Here is a 22965-nt window from a genome sequence, read left to right as displayed (position 1 = left end):
AGAAGTTTCGTGATCATACTATTGTAATAGGGGGAGACTTCAATCTACCAGGTATAGAATGGGATAGTCACACAATCAGAACTGGAGCCAGGGACAGAGACTCTTGTGACATTATCCTGACTGCCTTGTCCGAGAATTACTTCGAGCAGATAGTTAGAGAACCAACTCGTGAAGCTAACGTTTTAGACCTCATAGCAACAAATAGACCGGAACTTTTCGACTCCGTGAATGTAGAAGAGGGTATCAGTGATCATAAGTCAGTGGTTGCATCAATGACTACAAGTGTAATAAGAAATGCCAAGAAAGGAAGGAAAATCTATTTGCTTAACAAGAGTGATAGGGCACAAATCGCAGAATATCTGAGTGACCACCATCAAACGTTCATTTCTGAGGAAGAGGATGTGGAACAAAAATGGAAAAAATTCAGAAACATCGTCCAGTACGCCTTAGATAAGTTCGTACCGACTAAGGTCCAAAGCGAGGGGAAAGATCCACCGTGGTATAACAATCATGTACGAAAGGTACTACGGAAACAAAGAAAGCTTCACCATAGGTTTAAGAGTAGTCGAATCATAGCTGATAAGGAAAAGCTGAACGAAGCGAAAAAGAGCGTAAAGAGAGCAATGAGAGAAGCATTCAACGAATTCGAACATAAAACATTGGCAAACAATCTAAACAAGAACCCTAAAAAGTTTTGGTCATATGTAAAATCGGTAAGCGGATCTAAATCCCCTATTCAGTCACTCGTTGACCACGATGGCACCGAAACAGAGGACGACCGAAGAAAGGCAGAAATACTGAATTCAGTGTTCCGAAACTGTTTCACTGCGGAAAATCGTAACACGGTCCCTGACTTCAGCCGTCGCACGGACGCCAAAATGGAAAATATTGAAATAAACGATATCGGAATTGAAAAACAACTGCTATCACTTAGTAGCGGAAAAGCATCCGGACCAGACGAGATACCCTTAAGATTCTACAGTGATTATGCTAAAGAACTTGCCCCCTTTCTATCAGCAATTTATCGTAGATCTCTGGAAGAACGTAAAGTACCTAGCGACTGGAAGAAAGCACAGGTCGTTCCCATTTTCAAGAAGGGTCATAAATCAGATGCGAATAATTATAGGCCTATTTCACTTACGTCAATCTGTTGTAGAATAATGGAACATGTTTTGTGTTCTCGTATTATGACGTTCTTAGATAATACAAATCTCCTTCATCATAACCAACATGGATTCCGCAAACAGAGATCATGTGAAACCCAGCTCGCCCTATTTGCCCAAGAAATTCACAGTGCCGTAGACACTGGCGAGCAGATTGATGCCGTATTCCTGGACTTCAGGAAGGCATTTGATACGGTTCCGCACTTACGTTTAGTGAAAAAAATACGTGCTTACGGAATATCGGACCAGGTTTGTGATTGGATTCAGGATTTCCTAGAAGAAAGAACACAACATGTCATTCTTAACGGTTCAAAATCTGCAGATGTAGAGGTAATTTCGGGAGTACCGCAAGGAAGCGTGATAGGACCTTTATTGTTTACAATATACATAAATGACTTAGTTGACAACATCGGTAGCTCCGTGAGGCTATTTGCAGATGACACGGTTGTCTACAAGAAAGTAGCAACATCAGAAGACTCGTACGTACTCCAGGAAGACCTGCAGAGGATTAATGAATGGTGCGACAGCTGGCAGCTTTCCCTAAACGTAGATAAATGTAATATAATGCGCATACATAGGGGCAGAAATCCATTCCAGTACGATTATGCCATAGGTGGTAAATCATTGGAAGCGGTAACGACCGTAAAATACTTAGGAGTTACTATCCGGAGCGATCTGAAGTGGAATGATCACATAAAACAAATAGTGGGAAAAGCAGGCGCCAGGTTGAGATTCATAGGAAGAATTCTAAGAAAATGTGACTCATCGACGAAAGAAGTAGCTTACAAAACGCTTGTTCGTCCGATTCTTGAGTATTGCTCATCAGTATGGGACCCTTACCAGGTTGGATTAATAGAAGAGATAGACATGATCCAGCGAAAAGCAGCGCGATTCGTCATGGGGACATTTAGTCAGCGCGAGAGCGTTACGGAGATGCTGAACAAGCTCCAGTGGCGGACACTTCAAGAAAGGCGTTACGCAATACGGAGAGGTTTATTATCGAAATTACGAGAGAGCACATTCCGGGAAGAGATGGGCAACATATTACTACCGCCCACATATATCTCGCGTAATGATCACAACGAAAAGATCCGAGAAATTAGAGCAAATACGGAGACTTACAAGCAGTCGTTCTTCCCACGCACAATTCGTGAATGGAACAGGGAAGGGGGGATCAGATAGTGGTACAATAAGTACCCTCCGCCACACACCGTAAGGTGGCTCGCGGAGTATAGATGTAGATACATAGGGGCAGAAATCCATTCCAGTACGATTATGCCATAGGTGGTAAATCATTGGAAGCGGTAACGACCGTAAAATACTTAGGAGTTACTATCCGGAGCGATCTGAAGTGGAATGATCACATAAAACAAATAGTGGGAAAAGCAGGCGCCAGGTTGAGATTCATAGGAAGAATTCTAAGAAAATGTGACTCATCGACGAAAGAAGTAGCTTACAAAACGCTTGTTCGTCCGATTCTTGAGTATTGCTCATCAGTATGGGACCCTTACCAGGTTGGATTAATAGAAGAGATAGACATGATCCAGCGAAAAGCAGCGCGATTCGTCATGGGGACATTTAGTCAGCGCGAGAGCGTTACGGAGATGCTGAACAAGCTCCAGTGGCGGACACTTCAAGAAAGGCGTTACGCAATACGGAGAGGTTTATTATCGAAATTACGAGAGAGCACATTCCGGGAAGAGATGGGCAACATATTACTACCGCCCACATATATCTCGCGTAATGATCACAACGAAAAGATCCGAGAAATTAGAGCAAATACGGAGACTTACAAGCAGTCGTTCTTCCCACGCACAATTCGTGAATGGAACAGGGAAGGGGGGATCAGATAGTGGTACAATAAGTACCCTCCGCCACACACCGTAAAGTGGCTCGCGGAGTATAGATGTAGATGTAGATGTAGATGTAGATGTAATCAGTAAGTGCGGATTCCCTAGGTGATTTGGTAGTGAGATAGGTTGTTGTTCCAATGGTCCTGAGTTCAAACCTCAATCCAGACAATTTTTTTAACTGTTTCAGTGAGAAACTGTTATATTCCTGACATGCTAAAAGACTTTTTTAAGTTTGTAGAAATGTTCTTTGGGCAGTCTGCTTTTGCTTCAGTAGTTGAAAGTAGCAAACCTATAGAGTACATTAGTATAAAAAGGTGGGGTGTTCTGTCAGACATGTGCTAAAGAACAGGCACCACTCGTGATGTTGCATAGTGACTGTTGTGTACATACAACTGAAATAACTGAAGATGAGAGAAAGTGTGCAGCATTCCTACTGGACATAAATGATCAATAGATTGCACTGAATGTCACACAAGAGGAAACATTAGATATCAATGAGTGCACACCAGGTGGAGTGGAATCGTTTGTTTGTGACCAAGTGAATGGACTAGAGTCAACATATTCAACATCATCACCAGAAGGATCCTCAAGTCATGGAAATGATGAAATACCACAGAAGGAGATAGGGATACTGTTTTCCTCAAGAAACAAGAAAATCAAAACACTCAACTATTGCCTTAACGTCAAAAAACAGCCAAAGCCAACACAAACATTTGCACATCGCACAACGTCTGCAATGAAAACCAGATTTTGCACTAGACGTCCTGCATGTGTATGATGTATGAATGAAAATGGCAATGGGAAAGTGGAGAGTTAATTTCTGTGAAGGAGAAGTACAAGCATATTACAACGCGTGTGATAGAGACCTTCAAACACCGCCGCCAGGAAGGTCAACATATTCACTATGTAGAATATGTGGGCATAAATAAATGCAAGACAGTTAAATTTCCCAAGATTTGACACCAGTGACAGTTGGGTCTTGCACTGGAAGTGTAAAAATTATATTGTAAGCTGTAAAATCAAATATTTTGTTACAGTGAAAATGTACCACAACAGAAACCACATCCAGAAAACAGTAGATGACTAGCAAGAAGCAACTTGTGCTTTCTAGACAGCCTACACAGATGCAAATATTTACAATGTCGACAAAAGTGAATTCCACAAGGAGAAGTCTGTGGACCGCACTCTTGCAAATAGAGATTCTAAAGATATTGCAAAGGTTGTACAGTTCATTCGGGTTGTGAGGGTGGGCGGCGACGGGCATGTCATGTGGCAGCAGACAGGGCATCCCTGAAAGTGTCAGTCAGCAGGATATCCAGGAAGTTTTGGAAAGTCCACAAGGAACTGCACACTGTTTGATTTTTGGTGATGACTGCATGTGTATCCGCATATGGCTGTTTGTTTTGGTCTGGGGAATGGTTTCACATCAGAGATGATGATTGCCATGATGTGTATGTTACGTGGATTGCTCTTGTTTACGTGAGCTACCATTTTTTTGCATGTCGTCCACATATCACTGCTTGCACTGCATAGGAACTGGCATTCTGTGGTATCCTTTTCGTTGCAAATTTTGCAGTTCAGTGTTTCTTTTATATGGATTAGGGCCAGCCTCTCATTTGTTGGTATGGTGTTGTGGACAACCTTGTACCACGTAGATCTGGCATGATCCAGTATTGCTCGTTCTGAGATGTTTTTCCAGACTACTGGCCAATCATGTCTGCAAATTTTGTCTCTATTCTAGTTTTGCTGTTTTGCTCATTTGCCCTCTTAGTGCACCACAGATGTGTTTCACCGTCCATAGTTGTGGATTAGCCACAGTGTGAAGTATGTAGCTCTTGTTGAGCGTTAGTTGCCTTATTTGTTGTATCTTGAAGGAGATATGGCTGGTGTCTACCAGCACTTCCTCTGACCATGGCTTGTTGGTATTTACGAGGGTTAGTCAAATGAAAACCTTAAATTTGTAATAACAAATCGAAATTTTGCGCCGTTCTCCTGTAAGTTGGTAAATGTGCTACAAACAGCATGCAGAATGTCCTGTAGGTGGCAGCATAGTGCACATGCACATATACCGTCGCAGTATCAGTATAAAGATGGCCGCCCCACTTCCGACTTGCACCAGGGAAGAACAGCGTACTATTACTCAGTTTTTGTGTAGTGAAGTTGCAAAACCTATTGAAATTCATCGACGAATGAAGGTTCAGTAGGGTGATGCATGTTGGTCACAGCAGCAATTCTACGAATGGAGTAGGAGGTTCGCAAATGGTGTGACTTCAGTGGAAGATGCTCCTTGTCCAGGTCAGGCACGACGAGTTATGACCCCACAGAACATTGCAGCAGTTGACGCCACACTGAAGGAAAACTGCCGAGTGACACTGAATAACATTGGAGCATGTTTACAAATTAGTCATGGGTCAGCACACCACATTGTGCATGATGTGCTCCAGTTTCACAAAGTGTCTGCAAGATGGGTGCTATGGCAGCTGACTCCTGAAATGAGAGAACGACGTGTTGATGCTTGTGAAGAACTTCTTCGGCACTTTGAACGAGAAGGTGATGGGTTCCTTGCAAGAATCGTTACTAGGGACGAAACCTGGGTTCACTTCCACCAACCGGAAACGAAGAGAGCGAGCAAGGAATGGCGCCATTCCTCATCACCAAAACCAAAGAAATTTTGAACATAACCATCAGCAGGGAAGGTTATGCGGACTCTCTTTTGGGACAAAAAAGGCATCGTTCTGGAGCATTACATACCTAGAGGGACCACTGTAACCAGTGTATCATACACAGATCTCCTGAAACATCGTCTGCGGCCTGCAATCAAATCAAAGCGACATGGATTGCTATCAGCAGGTGTCGTTTTGCATCATCACAATGCAAGGCCCCACACTGCCCGTACAACAGTTGCAACAATCACAGATCTGCATTTTGATTGTCTTCCTCATCCATCATACTCACTAGACCTTGTTGTTGTTGTGGTCTTCAGTCCTGAGACTGGTTTGATGCAGCTCTCCATGCTACTCTATCCTGTGCAAGCTGCTTCATCTCCCAGTACCTACTGCAACCTACATCTTTCTGAATCTGCTTAGTGTATTCATCTCTTGGTCTCCCTCTACGATTTTTACCCTCCACACTGTCCTCCAGTACTAAACTGGTGATCCCTTGATGCCTCAGAACATGTCCTACCAACCGATCCCTTCTTATAGTCAAGTTGTGCCACAAACTTCTCTTCTTTCCAATCCTATTCAATACCTCCTCATTAGTTATATGATCTAACCATCTAATCTTCAGCATTCTTCTGTAGCACCACATTTCGAAAGCTTCTATTCTCTTCTTGTCCATACTAGTTATCGTCCATGTTTCACTTCCATACATGGCTACACTCCATACAAATACTTTCAGAAACGACTTCCTGACACTTAAATCTATACTTGATGTTAACAAATTTCTCTTCTTCAGAAACGCTTTCCTTGCCATTGCCAGTCTACATTTTATATCCTCTCTACTTTGACCATCATCAGTTATTTTGCTCCCCAAATACCTAAACTCCTTTACTACTTTAAGTGTCTCATTTCCTAATCTAATTCCCTCAGAATGACCCGACTTAATTCGACTACATTCATTATCCTCGTTTTGCTTTTGTTGATGTTCATCTTATATCCTCCTCTCAAGACACTGTCCATTCCGTTCAACTGCTCTTCTAAGTCCTTTGCTGTCTTTGACAGAATTACAATGCCATCGGCGAACCTCAAAGTTTTTATTTCTTCCCCATGGATTTTAATACCTACTCTGAATTTTTCTTTTATTTCTTTCACTGCTTGCTCAATATACAGATTGAATAACATCGGGGAGAGGCTACAACCCTGTCTCACTCCTTTCCCAACCACTGCTTCCATTTCATGCCCCTCGACTCTTACAACTGCCATCTGGTTTCTGTACAAATTGTAAATAGCCTTTCCCTCCCTGTATTTTACCCCTACCACCTTCAGAATTTGAAAGAGAGTATTCCAGTCAACATTGTCAAAAGCTTTCTCTAAGTCTACAAATGCTAGAAACGTAGGTTTGCCTTTCCTTAACGTAGCTTCTAAGATAAGTCGTAGGGTCAGTATTGCCTCACATGTTCCAATATTTCTACGGAATCCAAACTGATCTTCACTGAGGTCCGCTTCTACCAGTTTTTCCATTCGTCTATAAAGAATTCGCGTTAGTATTTTGCGTCCATGACTTAGTAAACTGATTGTTCGGTAATTTTCACATCTGTCAGCACTTGCTTTCTTTGGGATTGGAATTATTATATTCTTCTTGAAGTCTGAGGGTATTTCGCCTGTCTCATACATCTTGCTCACCAGATGGTAGAGTTTTGTCAGGACTGGCTCTCCCAAGGCCGTCAGTAGTTCTAATGGAATGTTGTCTACTACCGGGGCCTTGTTTCGACTCAGGTCCTTCAGTGCTCTGTCAAACTCTTCATGCAGTATCCCTATCTCCCATTTCATCTTCATCTACATCCTCTTCCATTTCCATAATATTGTCCTCAAGTACGTCGCCCTTGTATAGGCCCTCTATATACTCCTTCCACCTTTCTGCTTTCCCTTCTTTGCTTAGAACTGGGTTTCCATCTGAGCACTTGATATTCATTCAAGTGGTTCTCTTTTCTCCAAAGGTCTCTTTAATTTTTCTGTAGGCAGTATCCATCTTACCCCTAGTGAGACAAGCCTCTACATCTTTACATTTGTCCTCTAGCCATCCCTGCTTAGCCATTTTGCATTTCCTGTCGATCTCATTTTTGAGACGTTTGTACTCCTTTTTGCCTGCTTCATTTACTGCATTTTTATATTTTCTGCTTTCATCAATTAAATTCAATATTTCTTCTGTTACCCAATTATTTCTACTAGCCCTCATCTTTTTACTTACTTGATCCTCTACTGCCTTCACTACTTCATCTCTCAAAGCTACCCATTCTTCTTCTACTGAATTTCTTTCCCCCATTCCTGTCAATTGTTCCCTTATGCTCTCCCTGAAACTCTGTACAACCTCTGTTTTAGTCAGTTTAGCCAGGACCCTACTCCTTAAATTCCCGCCTCTTTGCAGTTTCTTCAGTTTTAATCTACAGTTGGTAACCAATAGATTGTGGTCAGAGTCCACATCTGCCCCTGGAAATGTCTTACAATTTAAAACCTGGTTCCTAAATCTCTGTCTTACCATTATATAATATATCTGAAACCTGTCAGTATCTCCAGGCTTCTTCCATGTATACAACCTTCTTTTGTGATTCTTGAACCAAGTGTTAGCTATGATTAAGTTGTGCTCTGTGCAAAATTCTACCAGGCGGCTTTCTCTTTCATTTCTTAGCCCCAATCCATATTCACCTACTACGTTTCCTTCTCTCCCTTTCCCTACTACCGAATTCCAGTCACCCATGACTATTAAATTTTCGTCTCCCTTCACTATCTGAATAATTTCTTTTATTTCATCATATGTTTCTTCAATTTCTTCGTCATCTGCAGAGCTAGTTGGCATATAAACTTGTACTACTGTAGTAGGTGTGGGCTTTGTGTCTATCTTGGCCACAATAATGCGTTCACTATGCTGTTTGTAGTAGCTTACCCGCACTCCTATTTTGTTATTCATTATTAAACTGACTCCTACATTACCCCTATTTGATTTTGTATTTATAACCCTTTATTCGCCTGACCAAAAGTCTTGTTCCTCCTGCTAGTGAACTTCACTAATTCCCAATATATCTAACTTTAACCCATCCATTTCCCTTTTTAAATTTTCTAACCTACCTGCTCGATTAAGGGATCTGACATTCCACGCTCCGAACCGTAGAACTCCAGTTTTCTTTCTCCTGATAATGACGTCCTCCTGAGTAGTCCCCGCCCGGAGATCCGAATGACCTTGTCCCAAGTGATTTCCTTATATTTGGACCACTCAAAGACACAATGGGAGGAAAGAAGTTCCGTCCTGATGAAGAGGTATGCCACGTGCTGCATGAGTGGTTGCACAGACTACCAAATGAATTTTTTTCTAAAGGAATTTATGCATTTTGTAAGTGTTGGAGGACTTGCATTGAGCGTGGGGGAGATTATGTTGAAAAGTTATACAGCTTTTTACCACTTCTGCACAATAAATAATATTTTTTTAAAAATTTTAGGATTTCATTTTACTCACCCTCTTATTAGGTAGGCAGTTATACTGCCTCTATTCTTGTTCTCCATTTGGATTGCTCTGTGCAGCAATAGCACTGCACAGTTTGTCTTCACATCAACCAATACCAGCCCTCCTTCCTACTTTCTCAACAAGCACATTGCCTGTGACACTGAATATCTCCCACCTCCACAACAGGTAATAGACACCCCCTTGTATCGCTCATGTAATTTCTGTTAGTGTGATGTGCATAGTATCTGTGCCACATACCAGGCTTCCAACATGATTGGTGTGTTGATGAGTTTGACTCTTTGTCCCAGCATTAGATAACGATTCACATGAGTCCTAAAAAGCTGTCTTATTGTATGGAGGATTGTTCACCAGCTTTGTGCCACAGCCTTTAGTGGACATTTCTGTATTTCCATCCCGAGCCTGCTGCTTGTCACACTCCCGTTGCCAATGGGTAGCAGCACTGTTTTCCTGGGATTCACCCATGCTCCTGATGCGTTTTGGAAAGTTCTTATGATTGGCTCTATTTTGTCAATGTCCTGCTCATTGTTGACAAAAATTCCCACTTCACTGGCATAGGCCATGCAACCGTTTGTGCTCCAATTTGCTAACCATTTAGGCTGGCTGCTAGTTTCAGTAGCATGATGACCTGTCACTCTACCAACTTACCTACAGAACCGACAGTATCAATTGCTCACAGATAGCTTCTCCTGTGTTCTAGTAGTTGTGGTGTTATCTTTAATTAACGTTTATCCCCGTTCTGCTGGATGACAGCACATAGTATGAACTAAATCAGAGTTTTGGTTGATATTCTATCAACATACAACATTTGGTATAGATCTGAGTGTCTGACATCTGGAGGTTTAGATTTTAGAAACAAGAAAGTTTACTATTTATTGCTTAAAGCAATAATATGAATTTAGTAGATTAACAGTCGATGATTTTCTAAAACTGTTTGTCATTACCACTACAAAATCATAACTGCTACATAAACTTCCTGTTTTGGGAAATACTAATCCTGATATTGAACCACATTTTTCAACTTCTGTTCAGTCTTTATCATTTATGTGCCTTTTGACATGATTAAACATCACTTATCCATATCTTTTTAGCACTTGATGTGTTTTTCTTGTACTTCCTCTCTCCCTTTAAGTCTAAAAGAAGCACTGATACTACAATACTGGGATACCATTAATTTTCAGGTTTCTGTTCAACTAAAAATACATTTAATTTTGTTAGGAAACACGTTTTATCAATGACTAGCACAGTTTGCTACTCTTAAGATAATAATAATTTAAATCCAATTAAATGCCATTTGCCCATATGTTAATTATTACTAACTTCCATGATGATTCACAGACAGACACAAGTACAAAAACACACAAATCAAAGATTTTCAGTGTTGTAAACGACCATTTATCTAGTATTATGGAGAACTTGCAACAAGATCTTTCTAAAGCGCATGTAGGACCACACAACAAGACACACACAGGTCTGGAATACAATACAGAAATTTAAAAAATATGAAGCATGCATAGTGTTGTATCCGTAATTGGAGAAACAACAAATAATGACTGGCGTGAGTTCCAAATTCTGTTTATTGCCAACAGTTCCACAATACTAACACAACTTGGTGCTTGATTAAGAGCAGCGATTGGGCTGCAGAGTCCAAGTCCGATATGGTAAACAGTCGTAGCACAGTGTAGCATCGTTCCTGGGTGCAACGTCGACGTAGCAAGTAGGTAGCCCAACACGAGACTGCTAGGCGTGGTGGCGCATGCAGTTATATAGGGCAAGTGGCAGAGGAATATGACCACTGTAACCGAGTTCGCTTGTCGTGTCCTATTATGATTGGTGGCGCAGCCTAACATAACTATCTCTCGGGAGGACGCCGGCCAAGGTTGCCATGACAGTGCGGAGGCACTCAATGTGTGAGGCCCGCGCCTGCGCTGTACAGCTGTGCAGAGCTGCGCATAAGCAGGGCGTGCCGGCTGTTGGCTGTATGACGTAAAGACGTGGCCACGCAGCTGCAGGCGCCATGGTGTGGGCATTGATTATACCAGACATAGACAACATAAAAGCCCTATTAAGAAACGTAAATGGGTCCTTTGGTTCAGGTATTTTTCCAGAGTACCTAAACTGCACACGAGTTGTGCCCTTACTACAGACAGGTAATGTGGAGAATATTGAAAACTACAGGCCAGTTTCACTACTGTCTTCATTCTCAAAAATAACTGAATTTATCATGAAAGATATACTAATGAGTTACATGAATAAATACAATCTTTTAATGAAGCACAATTTGGTTTCTGAAGTGAGAAAAGTGCAAAATTGGTCATTACAGAGTTTAGGGAAGTTATAATTGAAGTGCTTCACAAGAATGGTTATGTTACTGGAATATTCTTAGATTTTCCCACAGTCTTTTGATACTGCTTACCATAAATACTGCTAAACAAGCTAGAAGCTATAGAGGTAAGAGGAATAGTGAATGAGGGTTTCCAGCCTTACCTGGAAAACAGGAGAAAAGGTAGAAATAGTTTACACATCCGCTGATGAGTAATTTGGAGTAAAACAATTGTCTGACAAGAAATATGTAAACATAGGTGTTTCTCAGGATAGTGTATTGTGTCCGATTCAGTTCTTAATGACGGCAACATCACAGTCATGATAAAACACCAGAACTGCTATTAGAGAAAGCAAATTAAACCGTCAAGGCTGTTTGTGATTGGACAGTTCCTAATAAATTAACAATGAACTTATAGAAAACAAACAGTACGCACTTCTTTGTATTAAGTATACACCATAAATCTATAAATTGTATAACATACACAAAGTTTTTAGGAATGAATACTGTCACTTAACATGAATTTTTTTTAATGGTGGAGCCTCTCCACACCCTCACCAATGTGGTGATCATCTCAACAGACCTACTGTCACCTCTATACTGCTTGCAAATCGAGGAGTTCATGAGATGTAGTGCCATGTTGCTGTCCATACGCCTGGGTAGGATTACTCACTGACACAGGCCCATCGAGGTGATAGAACTGGTTGAAAAGTGATGAAGAGTAGAGGTTTTTAAGGACAGAGGGAAAACAAGTGGTCTTTGCCCTGGTGCTTGTAGCACTGGGTCTGAGGGTCTAAGCTGGTCAGGAGAGCTCCCATTGCCATAGAATAGCCGAGCAGGTTCCACAGAGAGAAGACATCGCTTGCATTGTCTGCCATTTGCATCTCTATGGCAAATAGTGGTGATCTCCTCCTGTTGGTCCTGTTAAGGATTTTACAGTTGCATTACCAAAATCAGCATGGAACAATGCTTCCTGGACTGCTGCTTCATCACCACACCAAGGTAGCTCTCTCAGGAGTGCTCTGGTTGTCTTGTCTCATGTCAGTGGTGCATTGATGATATAAGCGGCCACAGTCCTCTTGATTGCTCCACAGTTGGCCATGCTCACTGCTTGGATGCAGATCAGTGAGCCTGAGTCAACAGACTCGAAGATCACTTTATGCCTAGAGCAGCTCGACATTGTGTCAAGAGGACAAGCTATGACTCTTCTTCACAGTTCTTATTAGGTCAATCAACATTCTCAGTGAGCTGCACAACCAATGGCTCCTTTATGGTGGCGAATTTCTTCTGCCAGACTTTTTTGCCCATGTGGCATGGAGAAACAGGACAATTGTGATAACAAAGCAACAATTTGCTATATCTGCCACTAGTACAGCAAGACACTTCTTCACAAGCTCTCCCCTTCGGCCTTATTAGTGATGTGTGTGGCAGCAGTGGTTCGCTCACCTACTGGCTTAGGCCTAACTCGTTTAACATGGAATGAACACACAAAGATACTGACTAAAACAGCGTCATCAGCACGTTATGATCTTTGAGTTTTACAATAACTGCCAATTTCTTGTGGTGACACACTATTCCTATGGCATTCAGTTCTTATCGATGGGATTCTTTTCAGGGACTCGAAGGCACAAAATACGGACACAAGTTTTAAACTGCAGGAAAGGATCATAAGAATAATAACTGGAAGTAGCGATCTAGCTCACTGTAAAAGACCATTTAAAATCTCTTGTGCATATCAGAAAAAAACATTACTAAGCACTTCACTAATAGTTCTATATGTAATCATGGGGCAAAAGTCAGTTTGGACTTGCATTTACGAAAGAAAAACCTGCAAAAAAACTGAAAACAATTTTTTCTACCAAGGAATGAAATTGTGTAATAAACTCTCCAATGAAACAAAAAAATTACTAAAATAGGTCTGTTTAAAAAGGCAGCTAAAGCATTCTTTATAAGTGATGCATTCTACTAAATTAATGATTACTTCTAAGTTTCAAAGTACTTTTTAATAATGAAAGGAGATAGCTACAACACACTATCACATTACAATACATGGTCAAAATGTACTGCTTTTATAAGAAAATCATGTGTCAAATGCTTCAATAAAATCTTCTCAGTTTATAAGACCCAAGCTAGCAAGAGTCCAAGTTGGCAGCATTCCTTCCACACTATGGAGTAACTATTAGCAAGATGGGACACGTGCTGAAGAGACATGGACAGAGACCAGTGTTCTGGCCTGTTAAACACAACAGAGGTTGTGATCTCAAACCCAGGACAGATGATGTTTTGATTACTAATAAAAGATGCTACACCTAGGCCATAGGCAATGGTTTAGGAAATATCGCAAGAAGAATTGTCGCTGTCCCGAGTGCACGCCCGAAAGATGATGGAACACATCAGAGGTTTTTTAGTTCCTGGCATGTGTGGTGTCTCCTGTGAATGTAGCAGCATTTACATAGGTCAAAGTGGTCACAATGTTGATGAGCATTGTGCAGAGCATTCATGACATGTCAAACAAAGGGAAATTGAGAAGTCGGTAGTGGCTGAACACTGCCTAGGAAACAAGCACGAAATACAATTGGAAAAGATGAGAGTTTTGGCTCAAATACCATCATACTGGGATTATGTGATCAAAAAAACTTGCTGAAATTAGAATACAGAGGAACAATTTTAATAGAAACTAGGGGTACACACTTAGTAGGACATGGGGGACGAGTGTTGAACAGAGTGAAATCAAAGCCGTAAGCTTGACACTTGCACAGATGTGGGAGCAGCAGTTTTAAATATGGTGCAGGCCCATCACATCATCTGACATCACTCAGTTCTGTGGTGGGATGGAGCTGTCAGAAGCTGCTCATCTTGCCTCCCATCGCTCCGACGTACTCTGGAAGGTACAGATGCTGCCATTACATCTCTATAAATGGAATACCGTGCATCCCCAGAAATCAGTGATTTTTAACTCCCAATGACAGTGGCAAAGATAGCTATTGATGGCTTGAGTGTTTTATTCACAGTGACATGGCTTGTAAACTGAGAAGATTTTATTGAAGACATAAAATGCATGTTGTGATGAGATGTCATTCTCCCAAGTTCAACATCTCATTCATCATGGAGGAAGACTAATTTTTTTAGGTGGACTGACAAGAGGGCTTGAAGACATGTAATGAGCATAGTTGCATATTTATGAGCCTGGAGTCAGGTTTCGGAAGAGATCAGAGTTCATGCAAGGGGCACAGCAGCATGTTCATGGTCTAGGACCACCACGATTTAGATTTTCCTAAACCATTGCCTATGGCCTAGGTGTAGCATCTTTTATTAGTAAATCAAAACATCATCTGTCCTGGGTTTGAGAGCAGCCACTGCTCGAACTTTGGATAAAAATCATCAGCAATGGCAGACGTAAGTGGTCACCCTCTTCTGCCACTGATCTTGTCAAAGATTGCAGAGAAGCAGACAGAGGTTCAGGGCACTCTCTTGCACTTGGGGTGGGAAACTGCCCATAAAAGGTGGAAGAATCAGCAATGATCAACAGCATGAGGCAACAGAAACCACTGCATTAAAGACATTAAATTTCTATCCGCAGGACATTTGACCTGTAACTGAAAATCTGTCATTATGTTCTTTCCACTGGTAAAATATTCTGGACTAGTCCCCCCTTTGGATCTCCAGGAGGGGATTGTCAGGAGGGAGGTGACAATGAGAAACAGATTGAATAACCAACAAAGAGATAATTTTCTATAAGTCAAGGTCTGGAACGTCTGAAGTTTGAATGGGGGAGGAAAGCTAGAAAATTCGAAAAGGGAAACATTAAACCCCAAATTAGAGATAGTGGGGGTCAGTGAAATTAAATGGAAAGAAGACAAGGATTTCTGGTCAAATGAGTATAGAGTAATATTAACAGATGCAGAAAATGGTAAAAATAGTGTAACAGGAGTAGGATTCATTATGAACAGGAGAAAGTGGGTTACTGTGAATGGTTCAGTGATAGGGCTGTTTTCATCAGAATCAACAACAAACCAGCAATGAAAACAATAGTTTGAGTATACATGCTGATGTTGCAAGCAGAATACAAAGACATAAACAAAATATATGAGGATATTGAATGGGTAATTCAGTACGTAAAGGGAAATGAAAATCTAATAGTCATTGGGGATTGGAATGTGATTCTAGGGGTAGGATTAGCAGAAAGAGTTATGGAACAATATGGGCTTGGTACTAGGAATGAGAGAGGAGAAAGACTAATTGAGTTCTGCAATAAATTTCAGCTAGTAATAGCAAATACTCTGTTCAAGAATCACAAGAGGAGGAGGTATACTTGGAAAAGGCCAGAAAATAAGGAAAAATTTCAGTTAGATTGCATCATGGTCAGGCAGAGATTCCGAAGTCACATACTGGATTGTAAGGTATTTCCAGGAGCAGACTTAGATCATAATTTAACAATGATAAAGAGTAGGCTGGAGTTTAAGAGATTAGTCAGGAAGAATCAGTGCATAAAGAAATATGATACAGAAGTACTAAGGAATGAAGAGATACTCCTGAAGTTATCTGGGGCTATAATACTACAATAATTAATAATTCAGTAGGCAGTACAGTAGAAGAGGAAGGGACATCTCTGAAAAGGGCAGTCATGGATGTTGGATAGAAAAACACAGATACAATGAAGGTAACTGACAAGAAACTATGGATAACAGAAGAAATACTTCAAGTGATCAGTGAAAGATGGAAGTACAAAAATGTTCAGAGAAATTCAGGAATACAGAAATACAAGTCGCTTAGAAATGGCATAAATAGGAAGTGCAGGGAAGCTAAGGCGAAATGGCTCCATGAAAAAAGTGAACAAATCAAAAAAGAAATGATTGTCGGAAGTAGTGACTCGGCATACAGAAAGTCAATACAACATTCAGTGAAATGAAAAGCAAAGGTGGTAACATTAAGGGTGCAATGGGAATTCCACTGTTAAATGCAGAGGAGAGAGCAGACAGATGGAGAGTACACTGAAGGCCTCTTTGAGGAGGTGAGGACTTGTCTGATGACATGATAGGGGAAGAAACAGGAGTCAATAGGAAAGAGATAGGGTATGAAGTTTCAGAATCAGAATTTAAAAGAGCTTTGGGAGATTTAAAATCATGTAAGCTAGAAGGGAGAGGTAACATTTAATCAGAATTTCTGGCAACAAAATAACTATTCATGTTGGTGACCAGAATGCATGACACCGGTGTTATACCATCCAACTTCCAGAAAAAACTTCTTTGCTACAATTCCAAACATTACAAGAGCCAACACGTGTGAGAGTTATTGCACCATCATATTAACAACTAATGTATCTAAGTTGCTGACAGGAGTAATATTCAGAAGAATTGAAAAGAAAATTGAGGATCTGTTACATGACAATCAGCTTGGCTTAAGAAAAATAAAGGCACCTGAGAGGCACTTCTGACGTTTCGAATGATACTGGAAGCAAGACTAAGGAAAAATCAATACATTTTCACAGGATCTGTCGACTTGGAGAAAGTGTTCAACAATGTCAACTGGTATAGGATGCTGGAAATTATGATGAAAATAAGGGTAAGCTGTGTGGAAAGACACATCATTTAACACCAGATGCATGAGAACCAAGAAGGAACAATGAAAGTGGAAGATCAAGAACAAAGCACTCAGATTAAAAAGGGAGGGTGCAAGACAGATATGTAGTCTTTCACCCCTACTGTTCAATATGTACATCAAAGAAGCAATGACGGAAATGAAAGAAAGGTTCAAGAGTGGAATTACAATTCAAATTGAAAGGATATCAATGATAGATTTGCTGATGATATTGCTTTCCTCAGTGAATGTGAAGAAGACTTACAGGATGTGTTGAATGGAATGTAGATTAAGATTAAATTGAAGAAATACTAAAGTAATGAGAAGTAGGAGAAATGATAACAGTGAGAAACTTAACATAGGGATTGGTGATCACAAAGTAGATGAACTTAAGGCATTCTGTACTTAGGCAGCAAAATAACACATGAGGGACAGAGCAAGGAGAACATAAAAAGCAGACTGGCTAAAAGGGCATTCCTGGACAACAGAAATCTACTAGTGTCAAAGATAGGCCTTATTTGAGGAAGAAATTTCTGAGAATGTATGTTTGAAGCACAGCATCGTACAGTAGTGAAACACAGACTGTGCAAGAACAGGAACAGAAGAGAATCAAAGCATATGAGATGTGATGAAACAGAAGGATGTTGAAAATTATGTGGACTAATAAGGTATGGAATGAGAATGTTCTCCACAGAATCAGAAAGGAAAGGAATACACAGAAAACACTGACAAGAAGAAGGGACAGATGATAGGACATCTGTTAAGACATCACGGAATAACTTCCATATGTATTCGAGGGAGCTGCAGAGGGTTAAAATTGTAGAGGAAGACAGAGATTGGTATACATCCAGCAAATAAGTGAGGACATAGGTTGCAAGTGCTACTCTGAGATGGAAAGGAGTTTGTAATAGGCACCAAACCAGTCGGAAGACTAGTAGGGGAGAAAAAAAACATTTCAGGCAAGTACTTGGATAGTTTCTTCATCAAGGCCGTGGCCAACACCAAAACACTCATAAAAGCATGCTTATATATTCTGTGTGAATGTATATTTTGAGCTTTTGAGCTATTTATAATCATTGTATTACTGTTCATATCATGTGTTGGTGGGGGTTGATCCTGCGATGAATGAACGGATAAATAAAAAAAAAAAAAATTAATGAAACAAAGTCAGATTCTGTAGCATATTTTAAATGCCCATCATATTTTTAAAGGAACTGCATACATTGACAGACAACTTATTTTTATGCAACTAGGACAAGTCATTCAGGAGGTGACTCTCCATCCAATCCAGATAATGACGGCTGTAGAAAACTGGGAAGTATCAGTGTAAGATTGAAAGAAATACCTCCCATAGGTGAGAGTATAAAATCCTAATGGTAAACTGTCAAAGCATTCATAACAGAGTGCCAGAATTTGAATTGCTCATGAGAAGCAGTGAAGCTCACATAATACTAGGTAGAGAAAGCTGGTTGAAATCTGAAACTGATAGCAGTGATACTTCTGGGGAAAATTTAAGTGTATATTGAAAGGATAGGCAAATGGGAAATGGAGGTGGTGTATTTGGCGCAGTAGACAAAAAACTCAAATCCGCCATAGAAACTGAATTTGCATGTGAGATTGTTTGGGCAAGACTCAGTATCTGGGATGGGCATAAAATCATAATTGGATCCTTCTATTGCCCACCAGTTTTGTTTGGTTTAGGGTGCAAAAAACAACTGGGTCATATGCACCCAATCACCCACCGTAAACTTCAGAGAAAACCTCAGTTCACTTGTATGTAAGTTCCCCAATCATACTGTAATCATGAGTGGAGACTTTAATTAACCAACAATTAGTTGGGGAAATTACAATTTCGTTAGTAGTGGGCATGATAAGACATCCTGTGAAACTTTACTAAACGCCTTCTCTGAAAACTACTGAGAACCGATAGTTAGGAACTCAACTCATGATGGAAATATACTGGATCTAATGGCCACAAATAGACCTGACCTCTTTGAGCATGTCCACACTGAAACTGGTATCAGTGACCATGATGCGGTTGTGACAACAATGATTACCAAAATACAACGGACAACTAAAACAAGCAGAAAGATATAAATGTTTAGTAGACCATGCAAAAAATCAATAATGTCTTATCTCAATGACGAACTTGAAGGTTTCACCAAAGGTCAGTAATGTTAGAGGAATTCTGGCTCATGTTTAAAAGTATCCAGTAGAAAAGTTCATGATGGGAGGGAACATCCATGGTATACAATCACTGTAAAGAAACTTCCGAGTAAACAGAGATTACTGCATAATAGGTGTAAAACAAAGCATAGGGCCATAGATAATGAAAAGCATTTGGCTGTCAAGAGAGCAATGTGTGATGCCTTCAGTGACTACTGTAGCAGGATGTTATCAAATGACATTTCACAAAATCCAAAGAAATTCTGGCTTATATGTAAAGGCTGTTAGTGGCACCAAAGTTAGTGTCCAGTCCCTAGCAAATGAGACAGGAACTGAAATTTAGGGTTGCAGAGCAAAAACTGAAATGCTTAATTCCGTTTTCAAATGTTCCTTTAGAAAGGAAAACCCAGCAGAATTGCCCCTATTTAATCCTCATGCCACTGAAAAGAAGAATGAAATAAGTATTAGTATCAGTGGTGTTGAGAAACAGCTGGAGTTGTTAAAAGTGAACAAAGCTCCAGGCCATGATGGAATCCCTGTCAGATTCTATACTGAGTTTGCAGCAAGTTAGCCCCTCTCCTCACTATAATCTATCGTAGATCCCTTTAACAAAAAACCATGCCTAGTTCTTGGAAAAATACACAGGTTGCAACTGTCTACAAGAAGGGTAGTAGTGTTTCTTTATTTCCGAAAAGCATTTGGCTCAGTAATGCACCAACGCTTATTGTCAAAAGTACGATCATATGGGGTATAAAGTTAAATTTGTGACTGAATTGAGGACTTTTTAGTAGGGATGACACAGCATGTTATCATGGATTGAGTCCTAGATGTAGAAGTAACTTCAGGTGTGCCCCAGGGAAATGTATTGCAACCCTTGCTGTTCATGTTGTATATTAATGACCTTGCAGACAATATCAACATCAAAATCAGGCTTTCTGCAAATGACAAAGTTATCTATAATGAAGTACTATCTGAGAGAAGCTGCATAAATATTCAGTCAGATCTTGACACTATTTCAAAAGGGTGCAGAGATTGGCAACTTGCTCTAAATGTTCAAAAATGTAAAACTATGCACTTCACAAAACGAAACAATGTGGTGTCCTATGACTATAATATCAATGAGCCATTGTTGGATTCGGGAGTCATTGTTGGATTCGACCAATTCATACGAATACCTGGGTGTAACACTCTGTTGGGATTTGAAATGGAATGATCACATAGGTTCAGTCATGAGTAAAGCAGGTGGCAGACTTCCATTTATTGGTAGATTACTGGGAAGTGCAATCTGTCTACTAAAGATTACTCATGCAACTCATCCTACAATACTGCTCAAGTGTGTGGGACACATACCAGATAAGACTAACAGAGGATATTGAACGTACACAGAGAAGGGCAGTATAAATGGTCACAGGTTTGTTTAATCCACGGGAGAGTATTACAGAAATACTGAAGGAACTGAAACTGCAGACTCTTGTAGACAGACATAAACTATCCCAAGAATGTCTATTAACAAAGTTTCAAGAAACGGCTTTAAATGATTACTCTACAGATATACTAAAAACCCCTATATTTCACTCACACAGGGGTGGCGAAGTCGGGGGGGGGGGGGGGGGGGGGGAATCGCTCACACAGGGATGGCGAGGATAAGATTAGAATAATTACTGCATGCACAGGGGCATTCAAACAATCATTCTTCCCACACTCCATATGTGAATGAAACAGGAAGAAACCCTAATAACTAGTACAATGGGATGTACCTTCTGCCATGCACCTCATGGTGGTTTGCAGAGTATAGATGTAGATGTAGATGAAAGAAATAAGAAAACAGTATGTTCAGACTGCATGAATTTATGACCAGGCCATGGTACAGTAAAATTTTGTGCACTTTTAAATCTGAACAGCCAATGAACCATGCAATATAAATTTTCGTAAATAACAGTCATTAAATTACATAGTAATATTTATTACCTTCTGCATAAATTAATCTTTGTCAACACAGTGAAAGTTTTAATATACAATAAGATGAAATTAATTTATATGTTTCATCCACAGTTTCCTAATAAATACTTTACCCTTTTGTTGCAGTGCAACCCTTTGTTCTTCAAGACGTCTTGCATGTTCCTGACATGTAACTTCCATTTTCTGCTTCCACATGAATGTCTCTTGTTCCAGGTCCTGAAACCAGCTGGAATCTACACATTTTGGTCAAAGATATCTTCAGACACAATTGTTTTTATATAAGCACCATTTAGTACAGAAAAAACGTTTATTAGAAAATAAAGCATAATGCACAGATGAAACTGTACTATAATTGAACAGAGTGGGAAACTTCCTGGCAGAATTGAAGCTGTGAGGATGGGGCGTGAGTCGTGCTTGGGTAGCTCAGTCGGTAGAGCATTTACCCCCCCAAAAGGCAAAGGTCCCGAGGCTCAGTCCAACACACAGTTTTAATCTGCCAGGAAGTTTCATATCAGCTCACACTCCTCTGCAGAGTGAAAATCTCATTCTGTGAACAGGGGGTGTTTCTATGTATAAACAACATCAAATTCTATTGAAACATAAAATCTTTATCGTAATTATAAATCCAATGTTTTCATAATTTTTAAAGAAGCGCATGATAAATACAGAAGAGAGACTGACATGGAACTTGTGACATTACGAGTGGCTTGACTGGATTTTTTTATACAAGAAGCAGTCGAATAAAATGAAAAAGATGGAAAAAATTAAGGAAACTGTTTAACAATAATGGAAACTCCTGGATGGAACAATACATAAAATAAGGGAAAGGCAACCATTCACATATAGCAGATCAATGCATGGGGCCTAAAAACACATAACAGACACAGCATTCACACTAGATTTCAAGCACTATCTCTTTTTTTTTTTAGATAAAGTACACACAATCAAACAAATGACCACACAGACACCCACACACACACACACACACACACACACACACACACACATACTCCCAAACCCAAGGCAAGACTGTAAAGTAAACTGTTTATTATTTCAAAAGTAATCACCATAGCCGTTATAAATTTATCCCCCTATGAGATGGGATGGTCGATGCCTTCATGGAAAAATGTTTGGAGTTGCCTGCAAAACTATTAGTATCCAAGCATGCATCTCTTCAGCTGAAGCAAATCAACAGCCATGACTGTCTTTCTTCAGGGCTCCAAAAATATGGAAATCACATGGGGAAGGATCAGAATTATGTGAAGGATGTCTAAGAGCTTCCCAGTAACACTTCCGCAGCATAGTCAAAACAACATTGGCATCATGTTGCCAATGTTGTTTTGACTGTGCAGAAACAGTTTACAGTGAATCAAAAAAATAAAAATTTTGTTCTTATGATAAAATTGAAAACTTCCTTTCAAAAGTCTAGCTTCATTCAGATTTTATGTGCAAAAAACACATTTTTGTGAGTTTTTTGTGTGCCACTTCTACGAGGTCTGTTCAAAAAATTCTGTAATATTGTCCACAAAATTTTTCTGCACTTACCTTTTACTTATTGTGCATGATCTCCTTTGAAACACTCTCCTCCCCAGTTGATACCCATCTCCCAACACCATTTCCACTTCCTGAAGCAGTCTTAATACACTTCTTGTTGGATCATGTGAAGTGCCTTCCACAAATTTTCTTTTATCTCGTCTATAATTACAAATCTTTGTCCTTTGAACAGGGTTTTCAACTTTAGAAATAAAAA

The 22965-nt window shown here is 40.1% G+C and overlaps 1 protein-coding gene across 1 annotated transcript in view; it reads right to left on the bottom strand.

Moving 5' to 3' along the window:
• Positions 1–22965, bottom strand: part of LOC126252815 (epidermal growth factor receptor substrate 15 homolog) — a 158167-nt gene that overhangs the window by 49981 nt on the left and 85221 nt on the right. Inside the window, exon 5 of the mRNA XM_049953756.1 lies at positions 21329–21431. Coding sequence (XP_049809713.1) covers positions 21329–21431 — 103 coding nt within the window. The remainder of the gene's footprint in view (positions 1–21328; positions 21432–22965) is intronic.

This window comes from Schistocerca nitens, chromosome 4 (assembly GCF_023898315.1).
Source record: "Schistocerca nitens isolate TAMUIC-IGC-003100 chromosome 4, iqSchNite1.1, whole genome shotgun sequence".
Lineage (NCBI taxonomy): Eukaryota > Metazoa > Arthropoda > Insecta > Orthoptera > Acrididae > Schistocerca > Schistocerca nitens.
Note: the sequence above shows the minus strand (reverse complement) of the source record. Positions and strands in the feature narration are given on the sequence as shown.